Source organism: Phocoena phocoena, chromosome 3, assembly GCF_963924675.1.
Source record: "Phocoena phocoena chromosome 3, mPhoPho1.1, whole genome shotgun sequence".
Classification (NCBI taxonomy): domain Eukaryota; kingdom Metazoa; phylum Chordata; class Mammalia; order Artiodactyla; family Phocoenidae; genus Phocoena; species Phocoena phocoena.
Genome location: NC_089221.1, coordinates 59,578,753 through 59,606,015, shown reverse-complemented (window position 1 = coordinate 59,606,015; position 27,263 = coordinate 59,578,753). Strand labels below are relative to the sequence as shown.

At 36.9% G+C, this 27,263-nt stretch overlaps 1 protein-coding gene across 1 annotated transcript in view; it reads left to right on the top strand.

Annotated features, from left to right (window-relative positions):
- Positions 1 to 27,263, top strand: part of ANKRD31 (ankyrin repeat domain 31) — a 129,834-nt gene that overhangs the window by 37,641 nt on the left and 64,930 nt on the right. Inside the window, 6 exon segments of the mRNA XM_065873656.1 lie at positions 6,439 to 6,594; positions 14,054 to 14,196; positions 20,635 to 20,779; positions 23,702 to 23,754; positions 24,948 to 26,466; positions 26,990 to 27,160. Coding sequence (XP_065729728.1) covers positions 6,439 to 6,594; positions 14,054 to 14,196; positions 20,635 to 20,779; positions 23,702 to 23,754; positions 24,948 to 26,466; positions 26,990 to 27,160 — 2,187 coding nt within the window.

The window sequence follows — 27,263 nt, the reverse complement described above, 5'->3', positions numbered from 1 at the left end:
GACAAGATGAAAAGGCAGAGGGCTATGTACCAGATGAAGGAACAAGATAAAACCCCAGAAAAACAACTCAATGAAATGGATATAGGCAACCTTCCAGAAAAAGAATTCAGAATAATGATAGTGAAGATGATCCAGGACCTCGGAAAAAGAATGGAGGCAAAGATGGAGAAGATGCAAGAAATGTTTAACAAAGACCTAGAAGAATTAAGGAACAAACAAACAGAGATGAACAATACAATAACTGAAATGAAAACTACACTGGAAGGAATCAATAGCAGAATAACTGAGGCAGAAGAACAGATAAGTGACCTGGAAGACAGAATTGTGGAATTCACTGCTGCGGAACAGAATAAAGAAAAAGGAATGAGAAAAAATGAAGACAGCCTAAGAGACTTCTGGGACAACATTAAATGCAACAACATTTGCATTATAGGGGTTCCAGAAGGAGAAGAGAGAGAGAAAGGCCCCAAGAAAATATTTGAAGAGATTATATTCAAAAACTTCCCTAACATGGGAAAGGAAATAGCCACCCAAGTCCAGGAAACGCAGCAAGTCCCATACAGGATAAACCCCAAGGAGAATCACACCAAGACACATAGTAATCAAATTGGCAAAAATTAACAACAAAGAAAAATTATTGAAAGCAGCAAGGGAAAAATGACAACATACAAGGGAACTCCCATAAGGTTAACAGCTGATTTCTCAGCAGAAACTCTACAAGCCAGGAGGGAGTGGCATGATATATTTAAAGTGATGAAAGGGAAGAACCTACACCCAAGATTACTCTACCTGGCAAGGATCGCATTCAGGTTCGACGGAGAAATCAAAAGCTTTACAGACAAGCAAAAGCGAAGAGAATTCAGTGCCACCAAACCAGCTCTACAACAAATGCTAAAGGAACTTCTCTAAGTGGGAAACACAAGGGAAGAAAAGGACCTACAAAAACAAACCCAAAACAATTAAGAAAATGGTAATAGGAACATACATATCAATAATTAACTTGAACGTGAATGGATTAAATGCTCCACCCAAAAGACACAGGCCTGCTGAATGGATACAAAAACAAGACCCATCTATATGCTGTCTACAAGAGACCCACTTCAGACCTAGGGACACATACAGACTGAAAGTGAGGGGTTGGAAAAAGATATTCCATGGAAATCAAAAGAAAGCTGGAGTAGCAATACTCATATCAGATAAAATAGACTTTAAAGTAAAGAATGTTACAAGAGACAAGGAAGGCCACTACATAATGATCAAGGGATCAATCCAAGAAGAAGATATAACAATTATAAATACATATGCACCCAACATAGGAGCACCTCAATACATAAGGCAAATGCTAACAGCTATGAAAGAGGAAATCGACAGTAATACAATAATGGTGGGGGACTTTAACACCTCACTTACAGGTGATGGACAGATCATCCAAAATGAAAATAAATAAGGAAACAGAAGCTTTAACTGACACAATAGACCAGATAGATTTAAGTGATATTTATAGGACATTCCATCCAAAATTAGCAGATCACACTTTCCTCTCAAGTGCACATGGAACATTCTCCAGGATAGATCACATCTTGGGTCACAAATCAAGCTTCAGTAAATTTAAGAAAATTGAAATCATATCAAGCATCTTTTCTGACCACAATGCTATGAGATTAGAAATGAATTACAGGGAAAAAAATGTAAAAACCACAAACACATGGAGGCTAAACAATACGTTACTAAATAACCAAGAGATGGCTGAGGAAATTAAAAAATACCTAGAGACAAATGACAATGAAAACATGATGATCCAAAACCTATGGGATGCAGCAGAAGCAGTTCTAAGAGGGAAGTTTATAGCTATACAAGCCTACCTCAAGAAACAAGAAAAATCTCAAATAAACAATCTATCCTTACACCTAAAGGACCTAGAGAAAGAAGAGCAAACAAAACCCAAAGTTAGCAGAAGGAAAGAAATCATGAAGATCAGAGCAGAAATAAATGAAATAGAAACAAAGAAAACAATAGCAAAGATCAATAAAACTAAAAGCTCATTCTTTGAGAAGATAAACAAAATTGATAAACCATTAGCCAGACTCATCAAGAAAAAGAGGGAGAGGACTCAAATCAGTAAAATTAGAAATGAAAAAGGAGAAGTTACAACAGACACCGCAGAAATACAAAGCATCATAAGAGACTACTACAAGCAACTCTATGCCAATAAAATGGGCAACCTGGAAGAAATGGACTAATTCTTAGAAAGGTATAACCTTCCAAGACTGAACCAAGAAGATATACAAAATATGAACAGACTAATCACAAGTAATGAAGTTGAAACTGTAATAAAAATCTTCCAACACACAAAAGTCCAGGACCAGATGGCTTCACAGGTGAATTCTACCAAACATTTAGGGAAGAGCTAACACCCATCCTTCTCAAACTCTTTCCAAAAATTGCAGAGGAAAGAACACTCCCAAACTCATTCGATGAGGCCACCATCACCCTGATACCAAAACCAGACAAAGATACTACAAAAAAAGAAAATTACAGAGCAATATCACTGATGAATATAGATGCAAAAATCCTCAACAAAATACTACACATTAAAAGGATTAACAACAACACATTAAAAGGATCATACACCATGATCAAGTGGGATTTATCCCAGGGATGCAAGGATTCTTCAGTATATGCAAATCAATCAATGTGATACACCATATTAACAAATTGAAGAATAAAAACCATATGGTCATCTCAATAGATGCAGAAAAAGCTTTTGACAAAATTCAACACCTATTTAGGACAAAAACTCTCCAGAAAGTGGGCACAGAGGGGACCTACCTCAACATAATAAAGGCCATATATGACAAACCCACAGCAAACATCATTCTCAATGGTGAAAAACTGAAAGCATTTCCTCTAAGATCAGGAAGAAGACAAGGATGTCCACTCTCGCCACTGTTATTCAACATAGTTTTGGAAGTCCTAGCCACAGCAATCAGAGAAGAAAAAGAAATAAAAGGAATACAAACTGGAAAAGAAGAAGTAAAACTGTCACTGTTTGCAGATGACAGGATACATAGAGAATCCTAAAAATGCCACCAGAAAACTACTAGAGCTAATCAATGAATTTGGTAAAGTTGCAGGACACAAAATTAATACACAGAAATCTCTTGCATTCCTATATACTAATGATGAAAAATCTGAAAGAGAAATTAAGGAAACACTCCCATTTACCATTGCAACAGAAAAATAAAATACCTAGGAATAAACCTACCTAGGGAGACAAAAGACCTCTATGCAGAAAACTGTAAGACACTGATGAAAGAAATTAAAGATGATACCAACAGATGGAGAGATATACCATGTTCTTGGATTGGAAGAATCAATATTGTGAAAATGACTATACTACCCAAAGCAATCTAGAGATTCAGTACAATCCCTATCAAATTACCAATGGCATTTTTTACAGAACTAGAACAAAAAATTTCCATTACATTACATTTGAAAATCAATCACTGTAATTTGTTATATTAATAAGTTAAAAAAGAAAAACCATATGATCATTTTAGTAGATGATGCAAAGAAAGATTTTGACAACACCTAACATCCATTACTGATGAAAACTCTCAGCAGACTCAGAATAGAGGGGAACTTGGTTAATCTGACAAAGGGCATCTACAAAAAAAATACACAGCTGTCATACTTAATGGTGAAAGAGTGAATGCTTTCCCCCTAAGATCAGAAATAAGACAGAGATGTCTGTTCCCACCACTTCCGTTGATCATTGTACCGGAGGTCCTAGCCAGTATAGTCAGGAAGAAAAACAAATAAAAGGCATCCATGTTGGAAAAGAAGAAGTAAAACAGTCTTTAGTCACAAGTGACATAATCATCTATATAGAAAATCCGATGGAATCTACAATAAAAGCAACTGTGAGTTTAGCAAAGTTGCAAGATACAAGATCAATATACAGATATTAATTATATTTCTGTATTCTAGCAACAAACAATTAGAAAGTGAAATATGAAAACCAAACAATTAGGAAGTGAAATTTATGCCACAGTTACAAAAAATGTGAAATAAAGATAAAATTTAGCAAAAGATGTAAAAGACAGGTACACTGAAACCTACAAAATATTAAACAGAGAAAACACAGGAAATTTGATGGAGAGAAATGGAGAGAGATTGAGTCAGAAGACAATATTATTAAGATGTTATTTCTACTCAGGTATATTTATGGATTCTACACAATCTCAATCAAAATTCCTGTAGGATTGTCTTGTAGAAATGCCAAAGCTGGTTCTAAAATTCATATGGAATGCAAAGAATCTAGAATAGTAAGACAGCTCTGATAAAGAACAAAGTTAAAGGGCTAACACTACCTGATTTCAAGAATTATTATATGGCATAATCAAAACAGCATGGTATTCGCATCAAGATAGGGAAATAGGTCCATGGAAGGAAAAGGGAGTTCAGAAATAAACCCTGAGTTTTGACAAAGGCACAAGGCCTTTGTAGTGGAAAACAATTGTATATCCATATGCAGCAGAATGTTATTCAGTGCCATTCTGTGTATTTTAAGAGTGTTGATTTTTGTTTTGGCCAGCAAGTTACCTGAAGATCAGTTTGATCCTTTCAACGCTTTTTTTAAAACCTTGTTAGGCAGGTCTAGTGTAGGCCTTACTCTAGGACTAGTTTAGCTCTGCTACTAAGACATGACCCATTAAAGGTCTCTCTGAATGTTCCAGTAGTTCAGCAAGGTCTCTCCTCAGCCTGGAAGGAATGTGAATGTCTCCCAGCCTGTGTGATCTCTGATGGTTGTTAATTTATAGTTCCTGGGTAATTGTTCTTGCCCAGCCTCATGAAGATTCACCCCACGCATGAGCAGTTCAGTATTCAGATAATGACTCAAGGAGCCCTTTGTATAGATTTCTGGTGCCTTTTCTCTATGCTCTCATCTCTGGTGCCCTGCCCTGTAAATTCTGTTCACCCCAGCCTCCCCAGACTCTGACCTCTGTCTCCTTAGCTCAGCAGAATCACCTTGCTATGCTTGTGCTATACTCTGAAAAGCCTCCAGACAAGAAGCTGGAGTGAGTGACCTTAGGGCTCACTTCATTGTTTGTCTTCACTCAGGGAGGTCAAATAGGTCTGAACTACCAATGTTTTCCAATGTTTGAATAAAGGGTCTTTTTCCCCCATATATTTTGTTTAATATTCTAGTTGTTTACAATGGGAGGGCAAGTCACAGCAGTTATTTAGTCATGATTAGAAGTGAATGTCTTTCACAACTTAGTTTTCATTGAAAATTTTTGTATTCTTAATTTGTTATTTTTAATAAATTGCATATTTATAATAGCGGGTACAACTGGAAAAGACAGATCTGGGAGTAAAGACTATTGATTTTTGCATATAGTTTATCTGGTGGGAGCAGAATGCTCTGTAGTCTGGGATGGGGGAGGGCAGGCTCAGGTGTTCAGCAGTTGGTTTGTTTTACAGTGGAACTGAATGGAGAGAATCAAATAAAAACAAAGCAGTTAAATTGTGGTCCATTAAGAAACCTGTTGCAGTACTCAGTTACCTTTCGGAGGTTTAAGGATGGGGCAGGTTATTTAGATGAACCTGGAAAAGCTATCACCAAAGTTCCTCTGAGGGAATTCCCTGGCGGTCCAGTGGTTAGGACTCTGCGCTCTCACTGCCGAGGGCCCGGGTTCAATCCCACAAGCTGGGCGGTGCGCCAAAGGAAAGAAAAGCTGTTCTGAAATTCAGGAAAACCAAATGAGTATTATCTGTAAAAACTGACAGGATTTGGATTATCTAGATGAGGAGTTTAGGAGGCACAGGGGAGAAATGATACTTGGTATATATAACCTGGAAAACTATTTTAATTGTGTATTTCCCAGGTTAGGAAATCAAAACTATTATACTGCTCAAGACCAAGCTTTATTTAAGTTCATGACAATTATTTTTAGTAAAGAAAGAAAATTTAGCATTCTCTTTTCTGGTCTTGCTGGGGTTAATTTTTGTATCTTGCTTATATACTTCTGAGATTTTCTCCTCATGGTTTTATAAGACATTTTGGTATTTAATATTTTGTTAGGTTTAATAACATCTAATTCTGGATTTAAATAATACCTTTCACCAGAACTTTTAAGAAAATAATACATTAGTCTTCTCATACATGCACCTTTCCTAGAGTTTCAATCAATATAAACTGCTTACATGATTTATAATTTACTCAAATATTTCAAACTAATGACATTTGTCTTTTTCACCTTTTTGCATGTAGATACCATTATAGTTGGGTTAATGGATGAAATACTCCTCCATAATGTAATATGCTCTATTCCAGAATGTTGACTGGATTCATTCTATTACTTATATTCCTCTTGATTTTCAAATAAGGATTATTAATTTTTTTGTTTTCTTTTGTTCATGCCCTCATTTCAGAAAATATGAAGATGAATAAAGTATCTCGTTGTAACATTAACCGTAGAAACATCTTTGGAGAGAACTTACTGTATAAAGCTGCTCTGAACAACGACGCTAATCTTGTTCATCATTATATGAAGAAAGGTGGAAATGTTAATCAGCCAAGTTATGCTGGTAGGCTGTGGTTACCACTTACAGTTATCTTAAGAGTGGTTTGTAGTTTCAGCTGAGTCACTACTATGTAAGTATGGCAAAGTAGGCCTAAGGCAAGTCTCAAACAGAAAGCTTCCAGGTAATTTTTCTACTTAGGCAGTGCTTCACCATCATCTCCCAGGGAAGTGGTAAGATAGGCGGGGAGAGGCAGGAGAAGAACATTGCATTTCACCTTCAAAGATTATGCCTGCCTTCAAAGGTTATGCCTTCAAAGGCCCACCGCACCAGGTGGGCCATGTGCAGTAGCATTACACAGAAGGATGGGGTTCCTGGGGCTGGCTTGCTGGCTTTGTGTGGGCATTTTTACTATGAGACTCAGCTTTTAATGGAAGAGAAGTGAGGTTCAAAGCTGAAAGAAGCTGATGGTACATTGAGCTTCAGGGAAAATTGATGATAAAATGGTAGATGTACAGCAAGGACAATTGCCAGGGAAATGGAGAGAACAGACTATGAGGTAGAGAGGGTGGGGCAGGAAGCTCAGAAAGAACAGTCTTTCTGCAAGGCTAGGTCTCTGTACAGTCTTCCTGTGGGGAGAACCTGATACGTTCTCCTGGAGAGGAATGATTCCTTAAAGGCACGTAAGTACTTAAAACACTGAGCAGCACTGTGTCCATACTTCTACTATTGTTTCTAGACTTTCTCGGTGTATGAAACAATGCACAAAGTCTTATGGTACACAGAGATCAGCAGCACGATCCATGGACAAGCAGGTGATTACAAGTGCACCCCCAGTACTTACTTTAGCAGCACCTGGGTTTATACTATAATCAGGGTTTTAAAGACTATTATTCTAAGTCTCACACCCAGTTCATCCATTATGGTCTTATAGCTCTCAACCTTGGATCCTTACTTGCTAGCCAGAGCACTTGCTCCTTTGATTTTGAGAAATAAATGGTTCTTTCTCTTAGTCTCTATGTGCTCCTTAAGTTTAGGAGTAGTTCTGCATGCCAATAACTGGACTTTATGGATTTCCCAAGCATCAATCTTAACATGTTTCTTTTCATTAACCTTTTTTTCTGTGCCATCACTAACATCCCCAGTTGCTATTCCCTGCTTGTCTTTGGCCAGGCAGTGACCTTCTCCTCACTTCCCTAGGTACTTCTGTGACCTTCATGAATTCTTTATCCTTCCATATTTTCCAGACTTTTTGAACTCTCTTGTTTTCTATTTTTCCTTCTCAATTTGCATCTTAATCTGACCTTTACTACTTCTGGCTACCACATCCCACAGAATTGCAGAGGGCAGTGTTTGCAAAGGGTTGTCCATAAGCCATTTTCGTAAGAGTCACTTAAAATATTTGTTCAAAATGCAACCTTTACTTCACCCTCCCAAAGCACACACACACACAAAATCACTCAAAATCACAATCAAAATCTGTAGGTTAAAATCTGGAAATCAAGTTCCCTAGATGATTTTTATTCTCATTAATGTTCAAGAACTACTGACAAGAAGTGTATGGCCTCCATATAATTCAATGTAGTGAGCTTTTACCGTATGCCTCCTCTGTGGCAGATACTATGAAAACAAAAAGATGAACAGTATCTACTAGGAAGGTTTAAATAAATTTATTTTGTGAGATAATCCAATAAAGGCTTAAGTGCCTTTTGAGGAATTAACAAAACGTTATAGTAACAGACCAATGTTCTTTTTATAGGTAACATTTGTATTTTTTAAGTCCTTATTTACATTTTGTGATATCTTTGATTTAAAAAACCAATTTCAGTAATTCTTTACCTATCAAAACCAAGGGTGACAACCATGAAGTAGCCTGAAAATAAATTCTGAATACCTAAAATAGATCTAATCTTCTTTGCTAAAACCCTCTCAGATCAATGACTTGAGCATTATTTTTCACAGAATCCTATCTGATTCCTAAGCCTATGACACATTAGAACTGAAAAGAAAGGTTGGCTTAGGTCAGGATAATAGCAAGAAGTTTAAGCCTACAGCAAGGCAAGAGACATAAAAAATGAGAGGCAAAATTGTTGAGGACCCTAATGAAGAGAGTGCACTTTATATCCCTGTGGGTGTTAACAATTGCTGCATTAGATCATATAACTAATATTATTATGATCTTGAATCTTTTTAAACAAATGCATTAAATTATATTGTCTTCATAGGAAATTTACACTCTTATAAACCTTTGAAGAAATTTCCTCCAAGATACTTACATTTTTAAAAAGAAAAAACTATGTTGTTTAAGGATCTCCCAACCTGCAGTTTTGGGAGATAATAAAAGATCTGTTATAAAATGTACTCCATCTTTATTTACGAGGAGTGGTTTTACAACACCGAAGGAGTAAACCTTAGGAGAAGGGAAATTCTTTGTTACATTTGATTTCTTTCTGGAATATGTAGCCCTTTATGTGGTCTAGAGTAGCTCTGCAGAATAAAGGTCCCTCTGGCTTTGTTGCTGCTGGGAATTTCTTTCAACCCTGGAACTGATACTGTTCATCACTGGCTCCTCCTTGCTTACTTAGGTCACACTTAAAGTAGCATTCATTTTCAGCTTCCCTCCCCAAGACCCCATCATTTACTATGAATTGCTCACATGTACTTTGTTTTCTTTGGGAATTTTCTGAAGTAAATTTAGTGTATGAGACTGGCTTTTTCTTGGAAGCCAGACAGTTGCTGTACATTTACCTTATCTTTTAGTCATTCTGAGCTCAGGGAAAACAAACATCTTTTGTTATGGTTATTTTCTCATTCCTGTAGCAGCCATTTCTGTCCCCTTTAGGAAACTAATTTTTATTGTAGCTTAAGCAAAACCTAAATAAGGAAAGGAGGTTTCCTAGAAGGAAAATCATCATCTGCATTCCAAAGTTAATAACTTTTGGATTTCTGATACTTCATTTTTCATCCCACCAAACCTAGACTGTGGCAAATAATCAAGTTAACCAGTGTACATTATCAGAAAGCAAATTTCCACTGGTTTACAGGTCCCAGAACCTAAATAGCAATTAGTTCACGCTTTTTATTGGAGACAGTACTTTGGGGGAAGAGAGTTTTTATATTATTTTTTTAAAAAATAGATCTTAAATAGTTATCTTCCAAAAGTTCACGTTTATTTGAAAATTTTTATGAAATTATGAAAAATTTCAAACACAGAAAAGTTGAAAGAATTGAACAGTGAGCATCCATATACCTAATTTCTAGATTCTCCATATTTGTTTTGTTACATACTTATTGTAATGGGAAACACTCATGTGTTTCTCCTCTATTCACACTCAGATACGTAGGTTTTCCACACATTGAACAATTCCACACCAGCTGGGTATCCTGCAATTCAATTCAATTCTGACACTAGACATTGTTAGTGTAGACTCCACAGATTAAGACATCAGTCCCATGAGGCTGACCCCCACTTCAGATACCAATCACAAGTAGGAGATCACCAGGTTACCCACAGGTTTCATTCACCTTGGCTACAAACTGGGGATTACCATGACCCATTTCTTGGATTTGATCATTTCCTGGAACAGCTCATGGACTCAGGGAAACACTTAACTTATATTTACCAGTTTATTATATAATAAAGCATATGATTAAGGATACAGATGAAAAGCCAGATGAAAAGGGTACATAAGGTGAGGTCTGGAAAGGTCCGAAACACAGGAAATTCTGTCTCCATGGAATTGGGGTGTGCTGTCCTCTCAGCATTCAGATGTGTTCACCAACCTGGATAAGCTCTCCAAACCCCATACTTTGGGGATTTTTATGGAGACTTCATCACATAGGCATGATCGATTATTAAATCCATTTCTAGCCTCTCTCTCCTTTCCGAAGAACAGAGGCAGACCTGAAAGTTCCAGCTTCTAATTATGACTTGTCTTTCTGGTGACCAGCCTCATCTATGAGCCCACCAAAACTTGCCTCATTGGAACAAAATACACTTATATCTCCCAGGAAATTCCAAGGGATTTTAGGAGCTCTGAGACAGATTCTCCTATCATTCAGGAAATTACAAAGGTCTTGGAAATTCTGAATCAGGAACTAGGGTCAAAGACTATAAGGACGAAAGATCATCCTGCCACCCCTGTTTACAAGGGTTTTAGGAGCTCTGTGTTAGGAACCAGGGGACAGAGGCCAGTATACATATTTTTTATTTTTTAAATTATTCTTTCAACTCCAACATGGCTTTCTCAAACATTTATTTCTTTATTATTTTTAAAAATTGAAGTTTAGTTGATTTACAATATTATGTTAGTTTCAGGTATACAACATAGTGATGCAATATTTTTATATGTTATACTCCATTTAAAGTTAATACAAAATAATGGCTATATTTCCCAGTCCTGTACAATATTTCCATATTGCTTATATATTTTGTACATAGTAGATTGTGTCTCAGTAGATTGTGTCTCTTAATTCCCTACCCCTTTCTTGCCCCTCCCCACTTCCCTCTATCCACTGGTAGCCATTAGTTTTTACTCCATATGTGTAAGTCTGTTTCTGTTTTGTTATATACATTTCTTTTTAATTTTTAGATTTCACACGTCATAACATATAGTATTTGTCTTTCTCTGTCGTATTTCGCTAAGCATAGTACTCTCTAGGTCCATCCACATTGTTGCAAATGACAGATTCCATTCTTTTTTATGGCTGAGTAATATTCCAGTGTGTGTGTGTGTGTGTGTGTGTGTGTGTGTGTGTGTGTGTGTACCACATCTTCTTTTTCTGTGCATAATTGTTGGGCACTTAAGTTGCTTCCAAATCTTGACTATTTGTAAATAATGCTGCTGTGAACATTGGGGTGCATGTATCTTCAAATTAGTGTTTTCATTTTCTTCAGATACATACCCAGCAGTAGAATTGCTGGATCATAAGGTAGTTCTGTTTTTTGGTTTTTGAGGAACTTCCATACAGTTTTCCATAGTGGCTGTACCAATTTACATTTCTACCAACAGTGTACAATGGTTCTCTTTTCTCTGCTTCCTCACCAGCCTTTGTTAGTTGCAGACTTTTTGATGATAGCCGTTTTGACAGTTGTGAGGTGATATCTCATTGTGGTTTTGATTTTCATTTCTCTGATAATTTTTCATTTTGGGCATCTTTTCATGTGCCTGTTAGCCAGCTGTATGTCTTCTTTGGAAAAATGTCTGTTCAGGTCTTCTGCCCATTTTTTGATTGGCCTGTTTGTTTTTTGATATTGAGTTGTATGAGCTGTTTATATATTTTGGATATTAACCTCTTATTGGTCATATCATTTGCAAATGTTTTCTCCCATCCAGTACATTGTCTTTTTGTTTTGTTGATGGTTTCCTTTGCTGTGCAAAAGCTTTTCAGTTTAACTAGGTCCCATTCATTTATTTTTGCTTTTGTTTCCTTCATCTTAAGAGACAGATCCAAAAAAATATTGCTGTGATTTATGTCAAAGTGTGTTCTGCCTATGTTTTCTTCTGGGAGTTTTCCCATCTTCCATTTACATCTTCAATCCTTTTTGAGTTTATTTTTGTATATTGTGTAAGAAAATGTTCTAATTTCATTCTGACAACCTCTGCCTGTCTAATTGGGGTAATTAGTCGATTTTCATTTAATATTTGGATTTACTGCCATTTTACTTGTGTTTCTTGTGTCTTCATCTATTTGTTTTTGTCTTTGCATTATTTTGTAGTGATTACTCTAGGGATTACAATATATATTTTTAATATTTTATAGTCTTCTTAGAGTTAATATTGTAATACTTCATATAAAATGTAAGAACATCAAATACATCTCCCTTTTCCTTTTTTTTAAATAAATTTATTTATTTATTTTTGGCTACATTGGGTCTTCGTTGCTGTGCGTGGTCTTTCTCTAGTTGCGGTGAGTGGGGGCTACTCTTCGTTGCTGTGTGCAGGCTTCTCATTGCAGTGGCTTCTCTTGTTGTGGAGCGTGGGCTCTAGGCACACGGGCTTCAGTACTTGTGGCACACAGGCTCAGTAGTTGTGGCTCGTGGGCTCTAGAGCACAGGCTCAGTAGTTGTGGCACATGGGCTTAGTTGCTCCGTGGCATGTGGGATCTTCCTGGCTCAGGGCTTGAACCCGTGTCCCCTGCATTGGCAGGCGGATTCGTAACCACTGTGCCACCAGGGAAGCCCCTCCCTTATCCTTTATGTTATGTCTATCACATATATTACATGTATATTCAGGATAAACTCCAAAACATAAAGTTATAATTTTTGCTTTAAGTAGCCTTGTGTATTTTAAGGAAATTTATAGGAAATAAATTCTATTAACTATATATTTACCAGTTTTGGTGCTCTTCATTTCTTCCTCAAGGCTTTCTAATTAATACTATTGGAGAAACTCCTTCTATAGACGTTCTTAACTGGAGTGTCCCCTCAAAGGGGACATTTGGTAGTTTCTGGAAACATTTTTAGTTTTTACAACTGGAATGGGCAGCAGGGTACTACTGGCATCTGATGGATTAAGACCAGGGATACTGCTAAACATCCTACAGTGCCCAGAACATTTAGCTCAAAATGTCAGTGCCAAGGTTGAGAAACTGGATTATGGAGAAGGTTCTGAAAATGTTAGTGCCAAGATTGAGAAACTCTGGTTTATGGAAGGAAAGAATGAAGCACACTTTAACTTGAAACTTTTTATGTTTTCTTATATCAATCGTATGATTTTTTGGAGTTTAGATATCTTTGACTTATACCATTAAATCTGGCTAGCAAAGGAAGAAGATATTTATTTGGATGACTGGTTTTCTTGGAGCAGTTTGTGGTATGTTTGTTGAATTTACTGTAACTAACTTTTTGCAAATAGGGAGAAAAGATATATACAGTTAACCCATGAACAACGTGGGAGTTAAGGGTGCTAACCCTCTGTGTGGTCAAAAATCTGAGAATAAGTTACAGTTAGCCCTCCGTATCCATGGTTACTCCTTCAGCTAACCTCAGATTGTGTAGTACTGTAGTATTTACTGTTGGAAAAAAATCTGTGTATAAGGTGAACCTGCACAGTTCAAACCCATGTTGTTCACGAGTCGACTGTATACTTTTGAACTGACTTCTGCGTAGTCTTGCTGGCTGGGTGGGTTATTTTAATGGAAGTACCTTGAGTTACAAATAAGACTTTTCCCCCTCTTCTCTGCAGAAAATTAGCCTGCAACCAGCATTCTCTATGAGCTAATAATGACCGCCCTTACAGCCTTTTTATTTGAGGGGGGCAAAAATAGTTTCAAATATTTTACTTATTTTCATATTTTTCCATATTAACACCAACAGAATTAGGGGTAGGAATTTTATTTGTCCATCAGATTTATTGAATCCACAAATAATACAGGTTGCTTTCATGGTGAGATTATCTTGTCTCATATAACCAAAATATTTTTAAAGCAACAACTTAGAATTAGAGTTCTTATTTTAAGGGCAAACACAAACATTATTAAGATGCCAAATATAAATAAACACCATTTCTTTTTTGTGTAACAGGTTGGACAGCACTTCATGAAGCTAGTGTAGGAGGATTTTATCAGACAGCAAGTGAACTGTTAAAGGGTGGAGCAGATGTAAATATCAGAGGAATGTACCAGATCACTCCCCTACATGATGCTGTGATGAATGGACATTATAAGGTACTGTGATTCTTTCGTTTGCAGAGCAAACACTACATTCTGCAAGTATTAAAAACCTCTGGGACCAAGCAATAGAAAAACAGATAGGGATCCAGTTTCAGTTCATTCTACTAATCAATACTCAGAATTCATAATAAAATTTTACTGTGTGATGATCAGTTGTGCCTAATGTGGTAGATCCCATTTTACATGTTACTTTTAATAACTTCAGAATGCGTATTTTGGTTATACACAGTATTTTAAAAATTTCTTTAGACTCTTTTTGTATGGTTCTTTATAGGCTTTAGGAGAACATTTCCTTCTTAGAGTGTTACACAGTGATGTCCAGCCCTAATAGCAGGCTTACAGCTTTTTGTAGTCTAGTGTTACTTTCAGAGTCAGACTAAGACATGAGAACCTCCCAGGTTTTAATGATCAGCCAGTACACACCAGCACAGAGGTACCAGTGGTTATAGTATCAAAATACTATAATTCTATACAAGTTGGCTAATAGTAACTTCAATAATGGTAATATTAATTAAGATTATGAATTCCAGCACACTTGCTTTATCATATATGTTCTGAGCTTCCTAGACATTTTTCTGGTCCAGGAACTGCATTGGTCTGAAGCAGTTGTGAAAATAGCTTATTATTTATTTCAAGTATTGGAAGTTGCCTCTGGGTTTAAAACCTCTAGGGTAGGAAAGGGGGCTAATCAACAAGGCTCAGGAAGATCTGTTCAGTGTTCCTCCAGAAGAAATGCCTACCACAGGTAAAGCTGGGGAAGGCTGCCAGGAACCATGGGCGTAGACAAATAGGACATATCCCTTCCTAGTTTGGAGGGTTTAGGTGGTTTTGCTTTTTTTGGATAATGTATCACCTGATGGTAGGTGTTCATTCCTGCACATTTTGTAGAGGGCTTGGGGGAGAAAATTCTGCCTTGGACCTAATTTAATGGCCAGAAGAATGCTAGAACAAGTGATGGTGTGAGCCCTCTCTCTGTCTTTTATCTGCTCTTCAAAACTGGCCTCTAGCAGAGAAACCTCATGCCAAAGCATTTCTTCTCTCTCTCCATGGCCCATCCACTCTCCAGCTTGCCAGGGCTGTCCTGTTCTGGTCAAGAATCTTTTCTCCCTTTGGGTAATATGAGCCATGGGTGATTTATACCTTTTTTTCTTTTCTTTCTCAGTTCTTCCTTTGCCCCTCCTGATAACTTGGCTCCAATTAACTTCTGCCTCGCAGGCTATAACTGGCAGTCTTCTTTCTGGCCTTTGCAGATATGTAGCCTTCTCTTGTACCCTTAGTGAAGTAAAAGGGACCAAAGACACAGGCCTCTAACTCCTGAAGTATCCTGTGGTATATAAATATTTGAGATGTTGAATTGGAGGTTCATTGACAATGTTGCTGGGATTCACAGATATTGAAAAGATATCCCCCAGACATGGTGATTATGCATTCCATTTGTGTCTGGAGTGAGCTTTCTTATAAAGTTTGATTGTATATTCTATTACACTTTAAAAAGTCATACCACATCAACAGGCCAGAGCATGGATGGTGTTTTGTTGTTGTTGGGAGTATTTTTTAAAAATCCCAGACATCATACCATTTTATCCATAAATACTTGTACCTGCATCTCTAACAGATAAGGACATTTTTTTCCACACCCACATTTTTTATCATCTTACCTTATAAAAATTAAAATTTTAAATACCACTTAATAATATCTAGTCCATATTTAAATTTCCCCAAATTATCTAAAAATGTTTTTTATTACAAGTTTTTGTTTGAATCATGATCTATCAATGTCTGTACATTACATGTATTTGTTATGTCTCTTAAGTGTGTGTGGGTTTTTTTAAGTTTTATTATTTATTTATTTAATTTATTTATTTTTGGCTGCGTCGGGTCTTAGTTGCGGCACACTGGATCTTCATTGAGGCGTGCGGGATTTTTCGTTGTGGCGCGCGGGCTCTTTGTTATAGTGCTCGGGCTTCTCTCTAGTTGTGGCATGCGGGTTTTCTCTTCTCTAATTGTGGTGCCCAGGCTCCAGAGTGTGTGGGCTTTGTAGTTTGTAGCACGTGGGCTCTAGTTGAGGTGCAGGAGCTTAGTAGTTGTGGCATGCAGGCTTAGTTGACCTGCGGCATGTGGGATCTTAGTTCCCTGACTAGGGATTGAACCTGCGTCCCCTGCATTGGGAGGTGGATTCTTTACCACTGGACCACCAGGGAAGTCCCTCTTAAGTATGTTTTAATCTATAACAGTTCTTCCTATATTTTCTTTTGTGTGTGTCTTCTAGAATCTGGGTCATTTGTCTTATAGAATTTCCTAAATTCTGGATTTGACTGACTTTATCTATGTTTCTTCCCATATTTTCTCTAAATGGTGTTTTAATGTAAAAACTATCAGAGACCACAATCTGGGTGCTATGTGTGCTCATTGCTATTGGATGTCATTGTTTTTAGGCATTTTCAGTGAAATGTATACTTTTAGAAAGAAAAACAAATCATGAGTTCTTACTGATATTTCCATTTCAGACTTAATATTATAGATTCATAATAACTTTGATTTTATACTTGTATCTCTTTTTCTCTTATGCTAAACATTTGTTTCTTAATACATTAATTTCTTTATCGTACAGCATACTTAACAGTATTACTATTAGTGTATTATTATTATGAATATTAACAATATTATTATTAACAATGGAACTACTAATGGAGTGCTTTTTTTACAGTTCTTTTTGTTTTGTTTATATTCCATTAGGGATGTGCGGTAAAAATACTGTCTTTTCCAGTACTTGAAAGAATTTTATTCTCTGTCCTGTTGGCTTCTTATGCGAGGAAGTTGTTGGAAGGCAGAGATATGGAATAATATCCTCCAAACTGAAAAGGAACTCTGAGACTGGAAAACAAAGCAGGCAATTCCACAAAGTGCAATTGTGAAGTTTATTGTGGGTAGCTTACATACTGGCAGGATTGGGCAGACACAATCCAGAGGCATTCACAGCTGTGCTCCTCACCACTGAAAGGAGCACAGGGAGATTTAAAGCGGCCAAAGCTAACAACAGAATCTGACTACCAAATGAGAAGCATGTCCACACTGACTGGAACTGGAGATTTTTCCTCCCCCTGGGGGGTCTCATGACCATTAAGCATCTGTGTCAACAGAAGACACTCTTCCAGTTTTCTGTCAGCAAGGGTAAAAGTTGACAGGGAATTTATCTGGCTTGGGCACATTCCTTGTGAGTAGGCTAAAGCTTAATCATGCAGAAAGGGGAGGGGTAGGACTTCAGACCTAAGATAGAGCTGACAAAATGGAGTCAGTGTGGTTCAGCCACACAGAAGTCAGCTGATTCTAGAGGGAGGAAAGCACTAGAGTCAATAATATGATTAAAGGTGAAAAGCCACGGGCAAGCTTTAAGTAGCAGTGTATTTCCTTATGGGGCCTACTGTTTGATGAACTACATAAGTGGGGCTTGTGAGGCCAGCCACTTACTGAAATTGCTCTGCTTGTTCCAGTTAAGAACATGTGGTAATCTTAAAATATGTCCACAAATTCTTTAACAGTCCTCCCTTCGAAAGGTGGATCCTGATTCCTCTCCTCAGGAGGGTAGGCTGGAGTTTCAGTGAGTTGCTTCTAACAAACACAATGTGGCAGGAGTGACACAGTACATGACTTCTAAGACTAGGTTGAAAACTGTTGCGGCTTCTTCCTTGTTCACTCACTCACTTGTTCAGCAACGCTGGGAGAAGCCAGATGTCATTTCATGCAGCCACTCAAGCAGCTCCATGGAGAGGTTCACGTGGCAGTAGACAAAGGCCTCCTGCCCACAGCCATGTGACTGAGCCATCTTAGAAACAGATCCTCCAGTCCCTGGCAAACTTTTATTTATTTTTTAATTTTTAAATTTTTAAAAATAAATTTATTTTATTTATTTATTTTTGGCCGCATTGGGTCTTCATTGTTGCATGTGGGCTTTCTCTACTTGCGGCGAGCAGGGGCTACTCTTCGTTGCGGTGCACGGGCTTCTCATTGCAGTGGCTTCTCTTGTTGCGGAGCATGGGCTCTAGGCACGTGGGCTCAGTAGTTGTGGCACGTGGGCTCAGTAGTTGTGGTTCGCGGGCTCTAGAGTGCAGGCTCAGTAGTTGTGCCTCACGGGCTTAGTTGCTCCGCGGCATGTGGGATCTTCCCGGACCAGGGCTCGAACTGTGTCCCCTGCCTTGGCAGGCGGATTCTTAACTACTGCACCACCAGGTAAGTCCCCAGGCAAGCTTTTAGGTGATTGTATCTCCAGCCAAAATTGTATCTCCAATTTTGACTGTAACCTCATGAGAGACCCTGAGGCAGAACCATCCACCTGTGGCCACTCCCAAATTCCTGACCCACAGAAACTATGAGATTATAAATATTTATTATTTATTGTTTTAAGCTACTAAGTTTTGGGGTAACTTGTTAGGTAGCAACAGATAACTGATACAGAACCTAAATGCAGATTTAAAATAGGGGTAAAAAACGTAGTGGAAATAACTGATTTACTGCCATTTGGTAAGAAGAGAGTTTTTTAAAGAGGGTATATTAGTTAGACTTCAGAATTCCTGATACCAAGCTATAGAGAGAATTGGTAAATGTGCATAGTTGGTGAAGCAGAGTATCCAGAGTCTAAAACAGAGACTGCCAAAGTAATGTATTCACTCCCTTGAGATCACCAACCCAGATTTCCAGAAAAGTGAAGCTCTAGCCCTTGCCTTTTCCCTTCCTCCCATCTTCTTTCTCATGCTTGTTGATCCTGAGTTACTTTCATACTGCATGGCTTATTATTTGACATAAAACCTCCAGAGATAAGCAACACAGCTCCTTTGGCAACCCACTTATGAAACTACTTTTCCTGAAATAAAGTGATACACTCTCTATTTGTATTACTAAACAAAATGTGAAGCTCCAGGAATATGAATTATAAATTTAATTGTATCTACTGTTACTTTCAATCCCCCTATCTAGTATTAAACTCCCACAGTAAAGCCATTTGAAAAGCAGAATCAAGTTGCTGAGTCTTAATAATTTTTAAAAGATTTGGCTCATATTCTCCCTGTGTGTGGTGGGGCATTTTTCTCTCCTAGAATGCTTTCTTATAAAAGGAAAAATGTATATATCTTTACTCTTCAGATGCATAAAATTTTCAGAAATTCAGATCCTTTCTCTCATTCCAGACATTAACAGAGAAATCTAGGCTTCATTTAGTATGTTATTTAAAGCCTGTTACCCACATCCTCCTTGGTCAACATTCATTCTTTTATTAAACAACATTTATTAAATATATACTCTATGCCAGATACTGAAATAGACACTGGGAATATAAAGATAATTAAGACATATATCTGTTGCAAAAACTTGGAAGCAACTTAAACATGCATCAGTAGGGTACTGGTTAACTAAATTATAGTACATTCATATAGTACATTCAAAAGTAAACTATTACTCAGCTGCTAAAAAGAATAATGAAGTTCAATCCATACTGATTTGGAACAATCTTCAAAGTCTGTTGCAGGATGGGGTGGGCAGGAATGTATATAGTATATGACCACTTGTGTAAGAAAAAATATATGTACACAGTTATGATTCGTACATATATACCTGTTGGACTAGACTAACTCTGGAAAAGTTCAGAAGAAACTGTAACCAGAGCTGACTTAGAAAAAATAATTAGATGACTAGAGGACAGGGGTTGAGGAGGGAAACTTATTTTTCATTGTCTACTTCTCTGAGCCTTCTGTATTTTGAACCGTATTTATTAATTTCCTATTCAAAAGTAATAAATTAATTTTAAAAGAAAACAGAGTCCTACCCTCAAAAAACTTGGAGTACAGGAGAGAGAAATATATAAGAAAGAAGTATAATATACAGCATGTTGGACATAAAATATGTACATAAAAGAAGGAAGAGGTCATTTTTCTCTAGGGGATCAGTGGGTGAGGAGGTCAGGGAGAGCTTCATAGAGGAGGTTACTCGAGGAGCAGTAACAGATTAAAGATTTACCTGTTTCTCTCTGATACTGAGGGGGAGCAGCAGCAACACAGGTTTATACAGAAGACATAGCTATTTCCTGGAACCTGTTAAAATTACATTTACTACTACAGAATGTAATCCTAATTCCTGGTATATCTGCTAGCTCCATTTCATCAGCAACTGAACCACAAGCATTTCTGCCCCTCCCTCCATTCCTCCTTTCCTCCCTCTTCCTTACTTCCTCTCTCCTTTTTTTTTTTTTGTAAGAGAAGGCATATTTATATTAATTATAATTCAGTAGCAGTTACATTAATTTTTGGTTTGGGGCAGTAATATTACAGGAAACCCAAACTGTATTGTTGAAAGAAATATTTAATGTTGCTTAGAGTTGTATGCTGGCACACATTTATAATAATACACCTTTTGTCTGGGCTCCCTCACAAAATCTTCCTCTAGGTGGCACAGTTACTTCTTTTGAATGGAGCAGATCCTTTATTTAGAAATGACAGTGGAAAGTGTGCTTTGGATGAAGCCAAAGACTCATGTATGAAGCGTCTCCTTGAGAGATATGTTCCTAAACATCAAAAGCATCTTATATCAGGTAAAATTGAACTGCCCTGTTATATCTGTTCATCATGTCAGTAGAGAGTTATAGAAATCAAACTTGGAATTATAGAAATTAAATTGGTTTTCCTCATAAATTTTGAGAAAATCCATCCTGTGGTGTCCTTGCTCCATTCCTTTAGTTGAGCACACTGACTTGTTTGCAAATGCACCAAATGGAAGAACTCTAAAAGAACAAAGAAAGATAGTATTAAATGTACTTTCCCCCAGGATATGTGTTGGAAACAGTTAAGAAAACTTTTGTAAGGTTCTGGGTCTTTTCCCCATAATCCGTTGTCTGAATAACATGGGTGATGTAACTTATATTTGGATTTATCATTTTCCATGAATATGGCCAGGATTGTTTACTTTCATTCCTTAAGAATATTTTCTTATGGCTGTACTTTTGCCTTGTCATTCATCATTGCACTAAGTTGAACTACAAAAGAACTTGACCTGCAGTTTCAAGAAGATTATATAAGAACTGTTTATTTTTTTTATTGAAGTATAATTGATTTATAATATTGTATTAGTTTCAGGTGTATAATGTAGTGATTCAGTATTTTTATAGATCATACTCCATTTAAAGTTATTACAAAATAGTGGTTATATTCCCTGTGCTGTACAATATATCCTTGTTGCTTATTTATTTTATACCTAGTAGTTTGTATCTCTTAATTCCAAAACGCTATTTTGCCCCTCCCCCTTCCCTCTCCCCACTGGTAACCATTACTTTGTTCTCTATATCAGTGAGTCTGTTTCTCTTTATACATTGGTTTGTTATATACATTGGTTTGTTTTATTTTTTTAGAATCTATATATGTGATAACAGCGTATTTGTCTTTCTCTGACTTATCTCACCAAGAATAATACCCTCTAGGTATCCATGTTGTTGCAAATGACAGCATTTCATTCTTTTTTATGGTTGAGTAATATTCCATTATATATATATAATACTGTATCTTCTTTATCCATTCACTTGCTATGGACAGTTATGTTGCTTCCATGTCTTGGCTATTGTAAATAGTAGTGCTGCTATGAACATTAGGGTGTGTGTATCTTTTTGAATTAGTGTTTTCATTTTCTTTGGATATATACCCAGCAGTGGAATTGCTGGATCATATGGTAGTTCTACTTTTAGTTTTTTGAGAAACCTCCATACTGTTTTCCATAGTGGTTTTAACAGTTTGCATTCCCACCAACTGTATACAAGGGCTCCTTTTTCTACAAATCCTTAACAATCTTTGTTATCTGTAGACTTTTTTTTTTTTTTTGCGGTATGCAGGCCTCCCATTGTTGTGGCCTCTCCCGTTGTGGAGCACAGGCTCTGGACGCACAGGCTCAGCGGCCATGGCTAACGGGCGCAGCCGCTCCGCGGCATGTGGAATCTTCCCGGACCGGGGCATGAACCTGCATCTCCTGCATCAGCAGGCGGACTCTCAACCACTGTGCCACCAGCGAAGCCCTTTCTGTGTTATCTTGTTTGGAAAAATATCTTTCAGGTCTTCTGTCCATTTTTTTGATTAGATTTTTTTTTTTATATTGGGTTGTATGAGCTGTTTATAAATTTTGGATATTAACCCCTTATTGGTCGTATCTTATACAAATATTTTCTCCCATTCAGTACGTCATCTTTTTGTTTTGTCAGTGGTTTCCTATTCTGTGTAAAAGCTTTTCAGTTTTATGAGGTCCCATTTGTTTATTTTTTGTTTCCCTTGCCTTAGGAAACAAATCTCAAACAATATTAGTATGATTTATGTCAGCGTGTTCTGCCTATGTTCTCTTTTAGGAGTTTTATGGTTTCTGGTCTTACATTTATGTCTTTAATCCATTTGAGTTTATTTTTGTATGTGGTGTGAGAAAATGTTCTAATTTCATTCTTTTACATTTGGCTGTCCAGTTTTACCACTTATTGAAGGCACCCTTTGTTGAAGAGACTTTCTTTTCTCCATTGTATGTTTTTGCCTCCTTTGTCATAGACTAATTGAAGATAGGTGTGTTGGTTTATTTCTGGACTCTCTATTCTGTTCCATTGATCTATGTGTCTGTTTTTGTGCCATTACTGTGCTATTTTGACTATGGTAGTATTGTATAGTCTGAAATAGGGAGCACGATACCTCCAGCTCTGTTCAACTTTCTCTAAATTGCTTTGGCAGTTCAGGGTCTTTTGTGGTTCCATATAAATTTTGGGATTATTTGTTCTAGTTCTGTGAAAAATGTTGCGGCTATTTTGATAGGGATTGCATTAAATCTGTAGATTGCTTTGAGTAGTATGGAAATTTTAACAGTACTCTTCCAGCCCAAGAACACAGTATATCTTCCCATGGCTTTGTATCATCTTCAGTTTCCTTCATCAGTGTTTTATAGTTTTCAGAGTATAGGTCTTTCACCTCTTTGGTTAAGTTTATTCCTAGGTATTTTATTCTTTTTGATGAGATTGTAAATGTAAATGGGATTTTTTTCTTGCTTTCTCTTTCTGATAGTTCACTATTAGTATATAGAAAAGCAATAGATTTCTGTATATTACTTATGTATCCTGCAACTTTATTAAGCAGACATATTAGAAAATGATGATAATACAATTAATTATGAAAGAATGTTTTGCCTTATAAAACCTTGCACACAGTTGCATATCTGAGTATAACTGTGGGGAATATAAAAATACTGAGTTCAGTATTTAACATCTTTAACATAATTTTGCTGGGTCTGTTTTGCTTTTCCTAGAGAAATATTTTCAGCTTTCTCAATAAATATGGAAATTATAAATTATGGAATATTATATGTGCCAATTTTAATAGAAAGTGTTTGCATAATTTCACTTTTTCCACTTGGTTTTCTCATGGCAAAGGAGTTTTGGTTTTAGAAGTCTAGAGTGACTACTGGAGGCTCTTTTCTTTGATTTTTCTCTTTTTGCTTACAGCACAGACAAATAGCACTGACCCTTCAGACTTAGAGGATGAACACCACCACAAGGTATATCTCTGTTCAACAATAAACATTTTTATAGAGCACACCTGCTGGTTATTTTATAGATCGTCACAGGGGAAAGAAAGACTACTGAAGCATTCACCAGGAACAGTGACTTCACCTTTGGTTTTTTTTTTTTTTTTTTTTTTTTTGCGGTACGCAGGCCTCTCACTGTTGTGGCCTCTCCCGTTGCGGAGCACAGGCTCCGGACGCGCAGGCTCAGTGGCCATGGCTCACGGGCCCAGCCGCTCCACGGCATGTGGGATCTTCCCGGACCGGGACACGAACCCGTGTCCCCTGCATCGGCAGGCAGACTCTCAACCACTGCGCCACCAGGGAAGCCCACCTTTGCTTTTAAGACACTTTGAAATAATTACATAAGAATCAGAAGGTTCTGGCCTGTTAGTTTGGGAAGCAGTTGAGTAAATAAAGCATATGTGGGCACACTAATGTATTGGTAGCCATTTGCATTTCCTTTCTCCTCTTTATGGAGCCATGAGGGTTATCAACAATGTCGAATTTCCTCTGGCCTGAGCACAGTATAAGAGTCAAAGGTGTCGATCCATCCCTTCAAACTTCACGTGGTGGGCAGTTACTTTTCATCTGGTGCTTGTGTTGTGACGTGTGAGAGGAAGCACTGTCCCTGTTTTAATCTTGGCAGCCCACAGTAATCTTCCCATGCAGGCCAACTTGGTTGTATGTCTGTCTTTTTGTTTTTAAATCCCTTCTTCCACTGCCCTACCTGTGGTCTCTCACAGATACCAGAGGAAGAAACTCTCTTAATTCTAGGTCTATCTATATAACAAATGGGAGAGGAGAGTGTTTCTACAGTATTCTTGTAAAGATTCCTTGTAAAGGAATTATCTGATTGTTTTAAAAGCCTCTAAAAATTAGGTAGATTAAAATTTTTCATTATGTTTAGTAAGATAGATAGTGCTAAAATACTGGCAAAAAGAAATTAAAATGTACAGGAGAAAATAAAGATTAGTACACATACTGAGTCTATTACTTTTGCCTTTCTTCTGCTAGTCTACTTTTCTGAAATACAAATCAGGTTGTATATATCCCAGCAGGTCCTGTGGTTAGATCAAATTATAACATTGAATGGAATATTAGTTTGCTTTATCTCCAATCCGGAATGAATTAAGTGTAGAACTATAGTTGAAAATTAAAGCTAACTATGTATTTTGTTTCTACAGAAACCAAAATTCAGTTCTAAAAATCACAGTGGGTTTGTTTGTGATGAAAATTCCAAGAGACAGAAGCCAGAACATGTAAAAGTCAATAAAGGAAGCAAAGAGCGTTTATTTATAAATAAAGAAGATGTATATGAACATTACCAAAAAGATTCCCAAAACACGAAATTTGGTAAATCCAAGTATAAACGATCAACTCTTAACCAAATATACTCGACAGGACTCAGAAAGGACAATCTCCATGGTGTTGAGGATCCCAGCACAAATGTGTCTGAAGATAAAGGAAGAAGAAATACACGACATAAAAGAACTCAAGTCGATGATGCAATCCAAGAAATCAATCCAAGAAAGACAATAGCTGTCTCTTCTTCCAGAAAAATAAACAGATTGGTTACTTGTCAACAACATACTCTCCAAACCCTTGATGACCTTCCAGAAAAGTCATGTAAACCTTTTAGCCCATCTCTGTCAGGCCTGAAAAATGGTTTAAGTAACAATGTTGAGACCTGTTCATTTCCCAAAGAGACACATACCCAAAGCCTGGATTTATCAGATAGACAAGAAATAAAATTTTTGGAATTAGAATCCACTGACCAAGCTGAAGCCGTTTCTTTCTCAGGACTTTCTTTACATAAAAAAACCGAGTTACCACTTGTTACTACAGATCAGCAGCCTCATACTCACCAAGAACAGCAGCACATTAGCCCTTATAAATCTCATGAAAACAGTAACTCAGGTCAAAAAGATGAGAGCCCTAATAAGTGGGAAAACTTTTCTCCATCCTTTATAAAGGAAAATTTTAATAATGATGATGATGGTGATTCCTGTGCTCCTGAGGAGACTGTAACATTTAAAAAGGTGATCAGTTCTTCAGGTTGCAAAAACCACGATAATTATAAAGAGAATAAAACAAATAGAGAAGAAATGGATTTTCAACAATTTTTACCTTCTCAAGACCATTTTTCACAGGAAAATGAGTTAATAAAAGCAGGCAGCCTAACCATATTTCCACAACAGGAAGCTGTTAATTTTTCTAATTCAGATAATATAATAGTTTCTGAACATGTTTCAAATTATGAACAATGTACATGTGGAACTTCTTTTGATCACTCACATGGCAGTCCTGAACATACTTCCCTTGCTTGTACAAGAACACTCTCAACACATGAAGTTTCAAAGTTGACTAGTCATGTGGAACTATTCGAGAGGCCTCAGGATTGTAGCCCCAGAATACCAACTCCTTTAATGAATCAAACAGATACACATATTGGGGAAAAGGTGAATAAGGAAGGAGACACTAAAAGGAATTACACTGACAAAGGCCAAAAACCAAGTTCTTCAAATAGGCCTTTATCCAGAGTTGTTCATTCTCAAGTAATGGAAACAACTAAAGTTGAAAAAAGGAGACAAGAGATCAAAACTATACATAGTATAGGCTTTCAGTCCACTGACAATATCAATGAAGAATTGACCGTCTCACAGCTTAGTCAAAGAGAAGAGAAGGAAATTTCTCACAAACCAGGTATTAGTAGTATTGCTCAATTTGTACACATTTCCTGTAGATTTACTTATTTCACAGAAATTTCTAACTGAATTTCACTCAACCTATGCCCAAACTGATAAGAATGAGGACATGTGGACCATAATTTGGAGATACTTTTAATTAGTTAAGTAATGGTATTTACTTTGAAAGAATGTGCTAAATTGATAATGACAGGAGATAATAAACAGTATTTCTATGAGTTTTTATGTTTCTATGAGTTTTTTTAATATAGCACCTTCTTAGTATCAAGAAAGCGAACAACATTTTCATAGCAGGAAATTGTTAGCTCCATTGATTTCAGTGATTCACAGTTGAAATTGCATCCAGGAAACTAATTTATGTTTGTTGTATGAAAACATTTTTAAAGGCTTCCACTCCTTTAAAATAAGCAGTCCAGCTAGGAACAGAAACTTGGAGCAATTAACATGACTAGACTCTTTTTTAGTCATGTAACCGGTAAGGAGAACTACAACACTGATATTGCAAAATGTTTGTTTTTCAGGTGAGGAATTAACTAATAATGTCAATGGAGATGAAAACACTATAAGAAATTGTGAGGAGAAGAAGGAAAAAACAGATTCAGAAATCCACATGCCTACTAACATCCAGGAACACAAAAAAGTTCAGAATTTCAGAAAAAGGCAAAATTTCTTGAAAGCTACCTGCAGCCAAGGTTTGTATTCCTATTTTTATATAGGGAAAGGTTTGCACGATCAAGCCTAGCAATCCACTCTGCTTCAAAGAATTATACACTTTCATATTTACTGTTTTTTTAG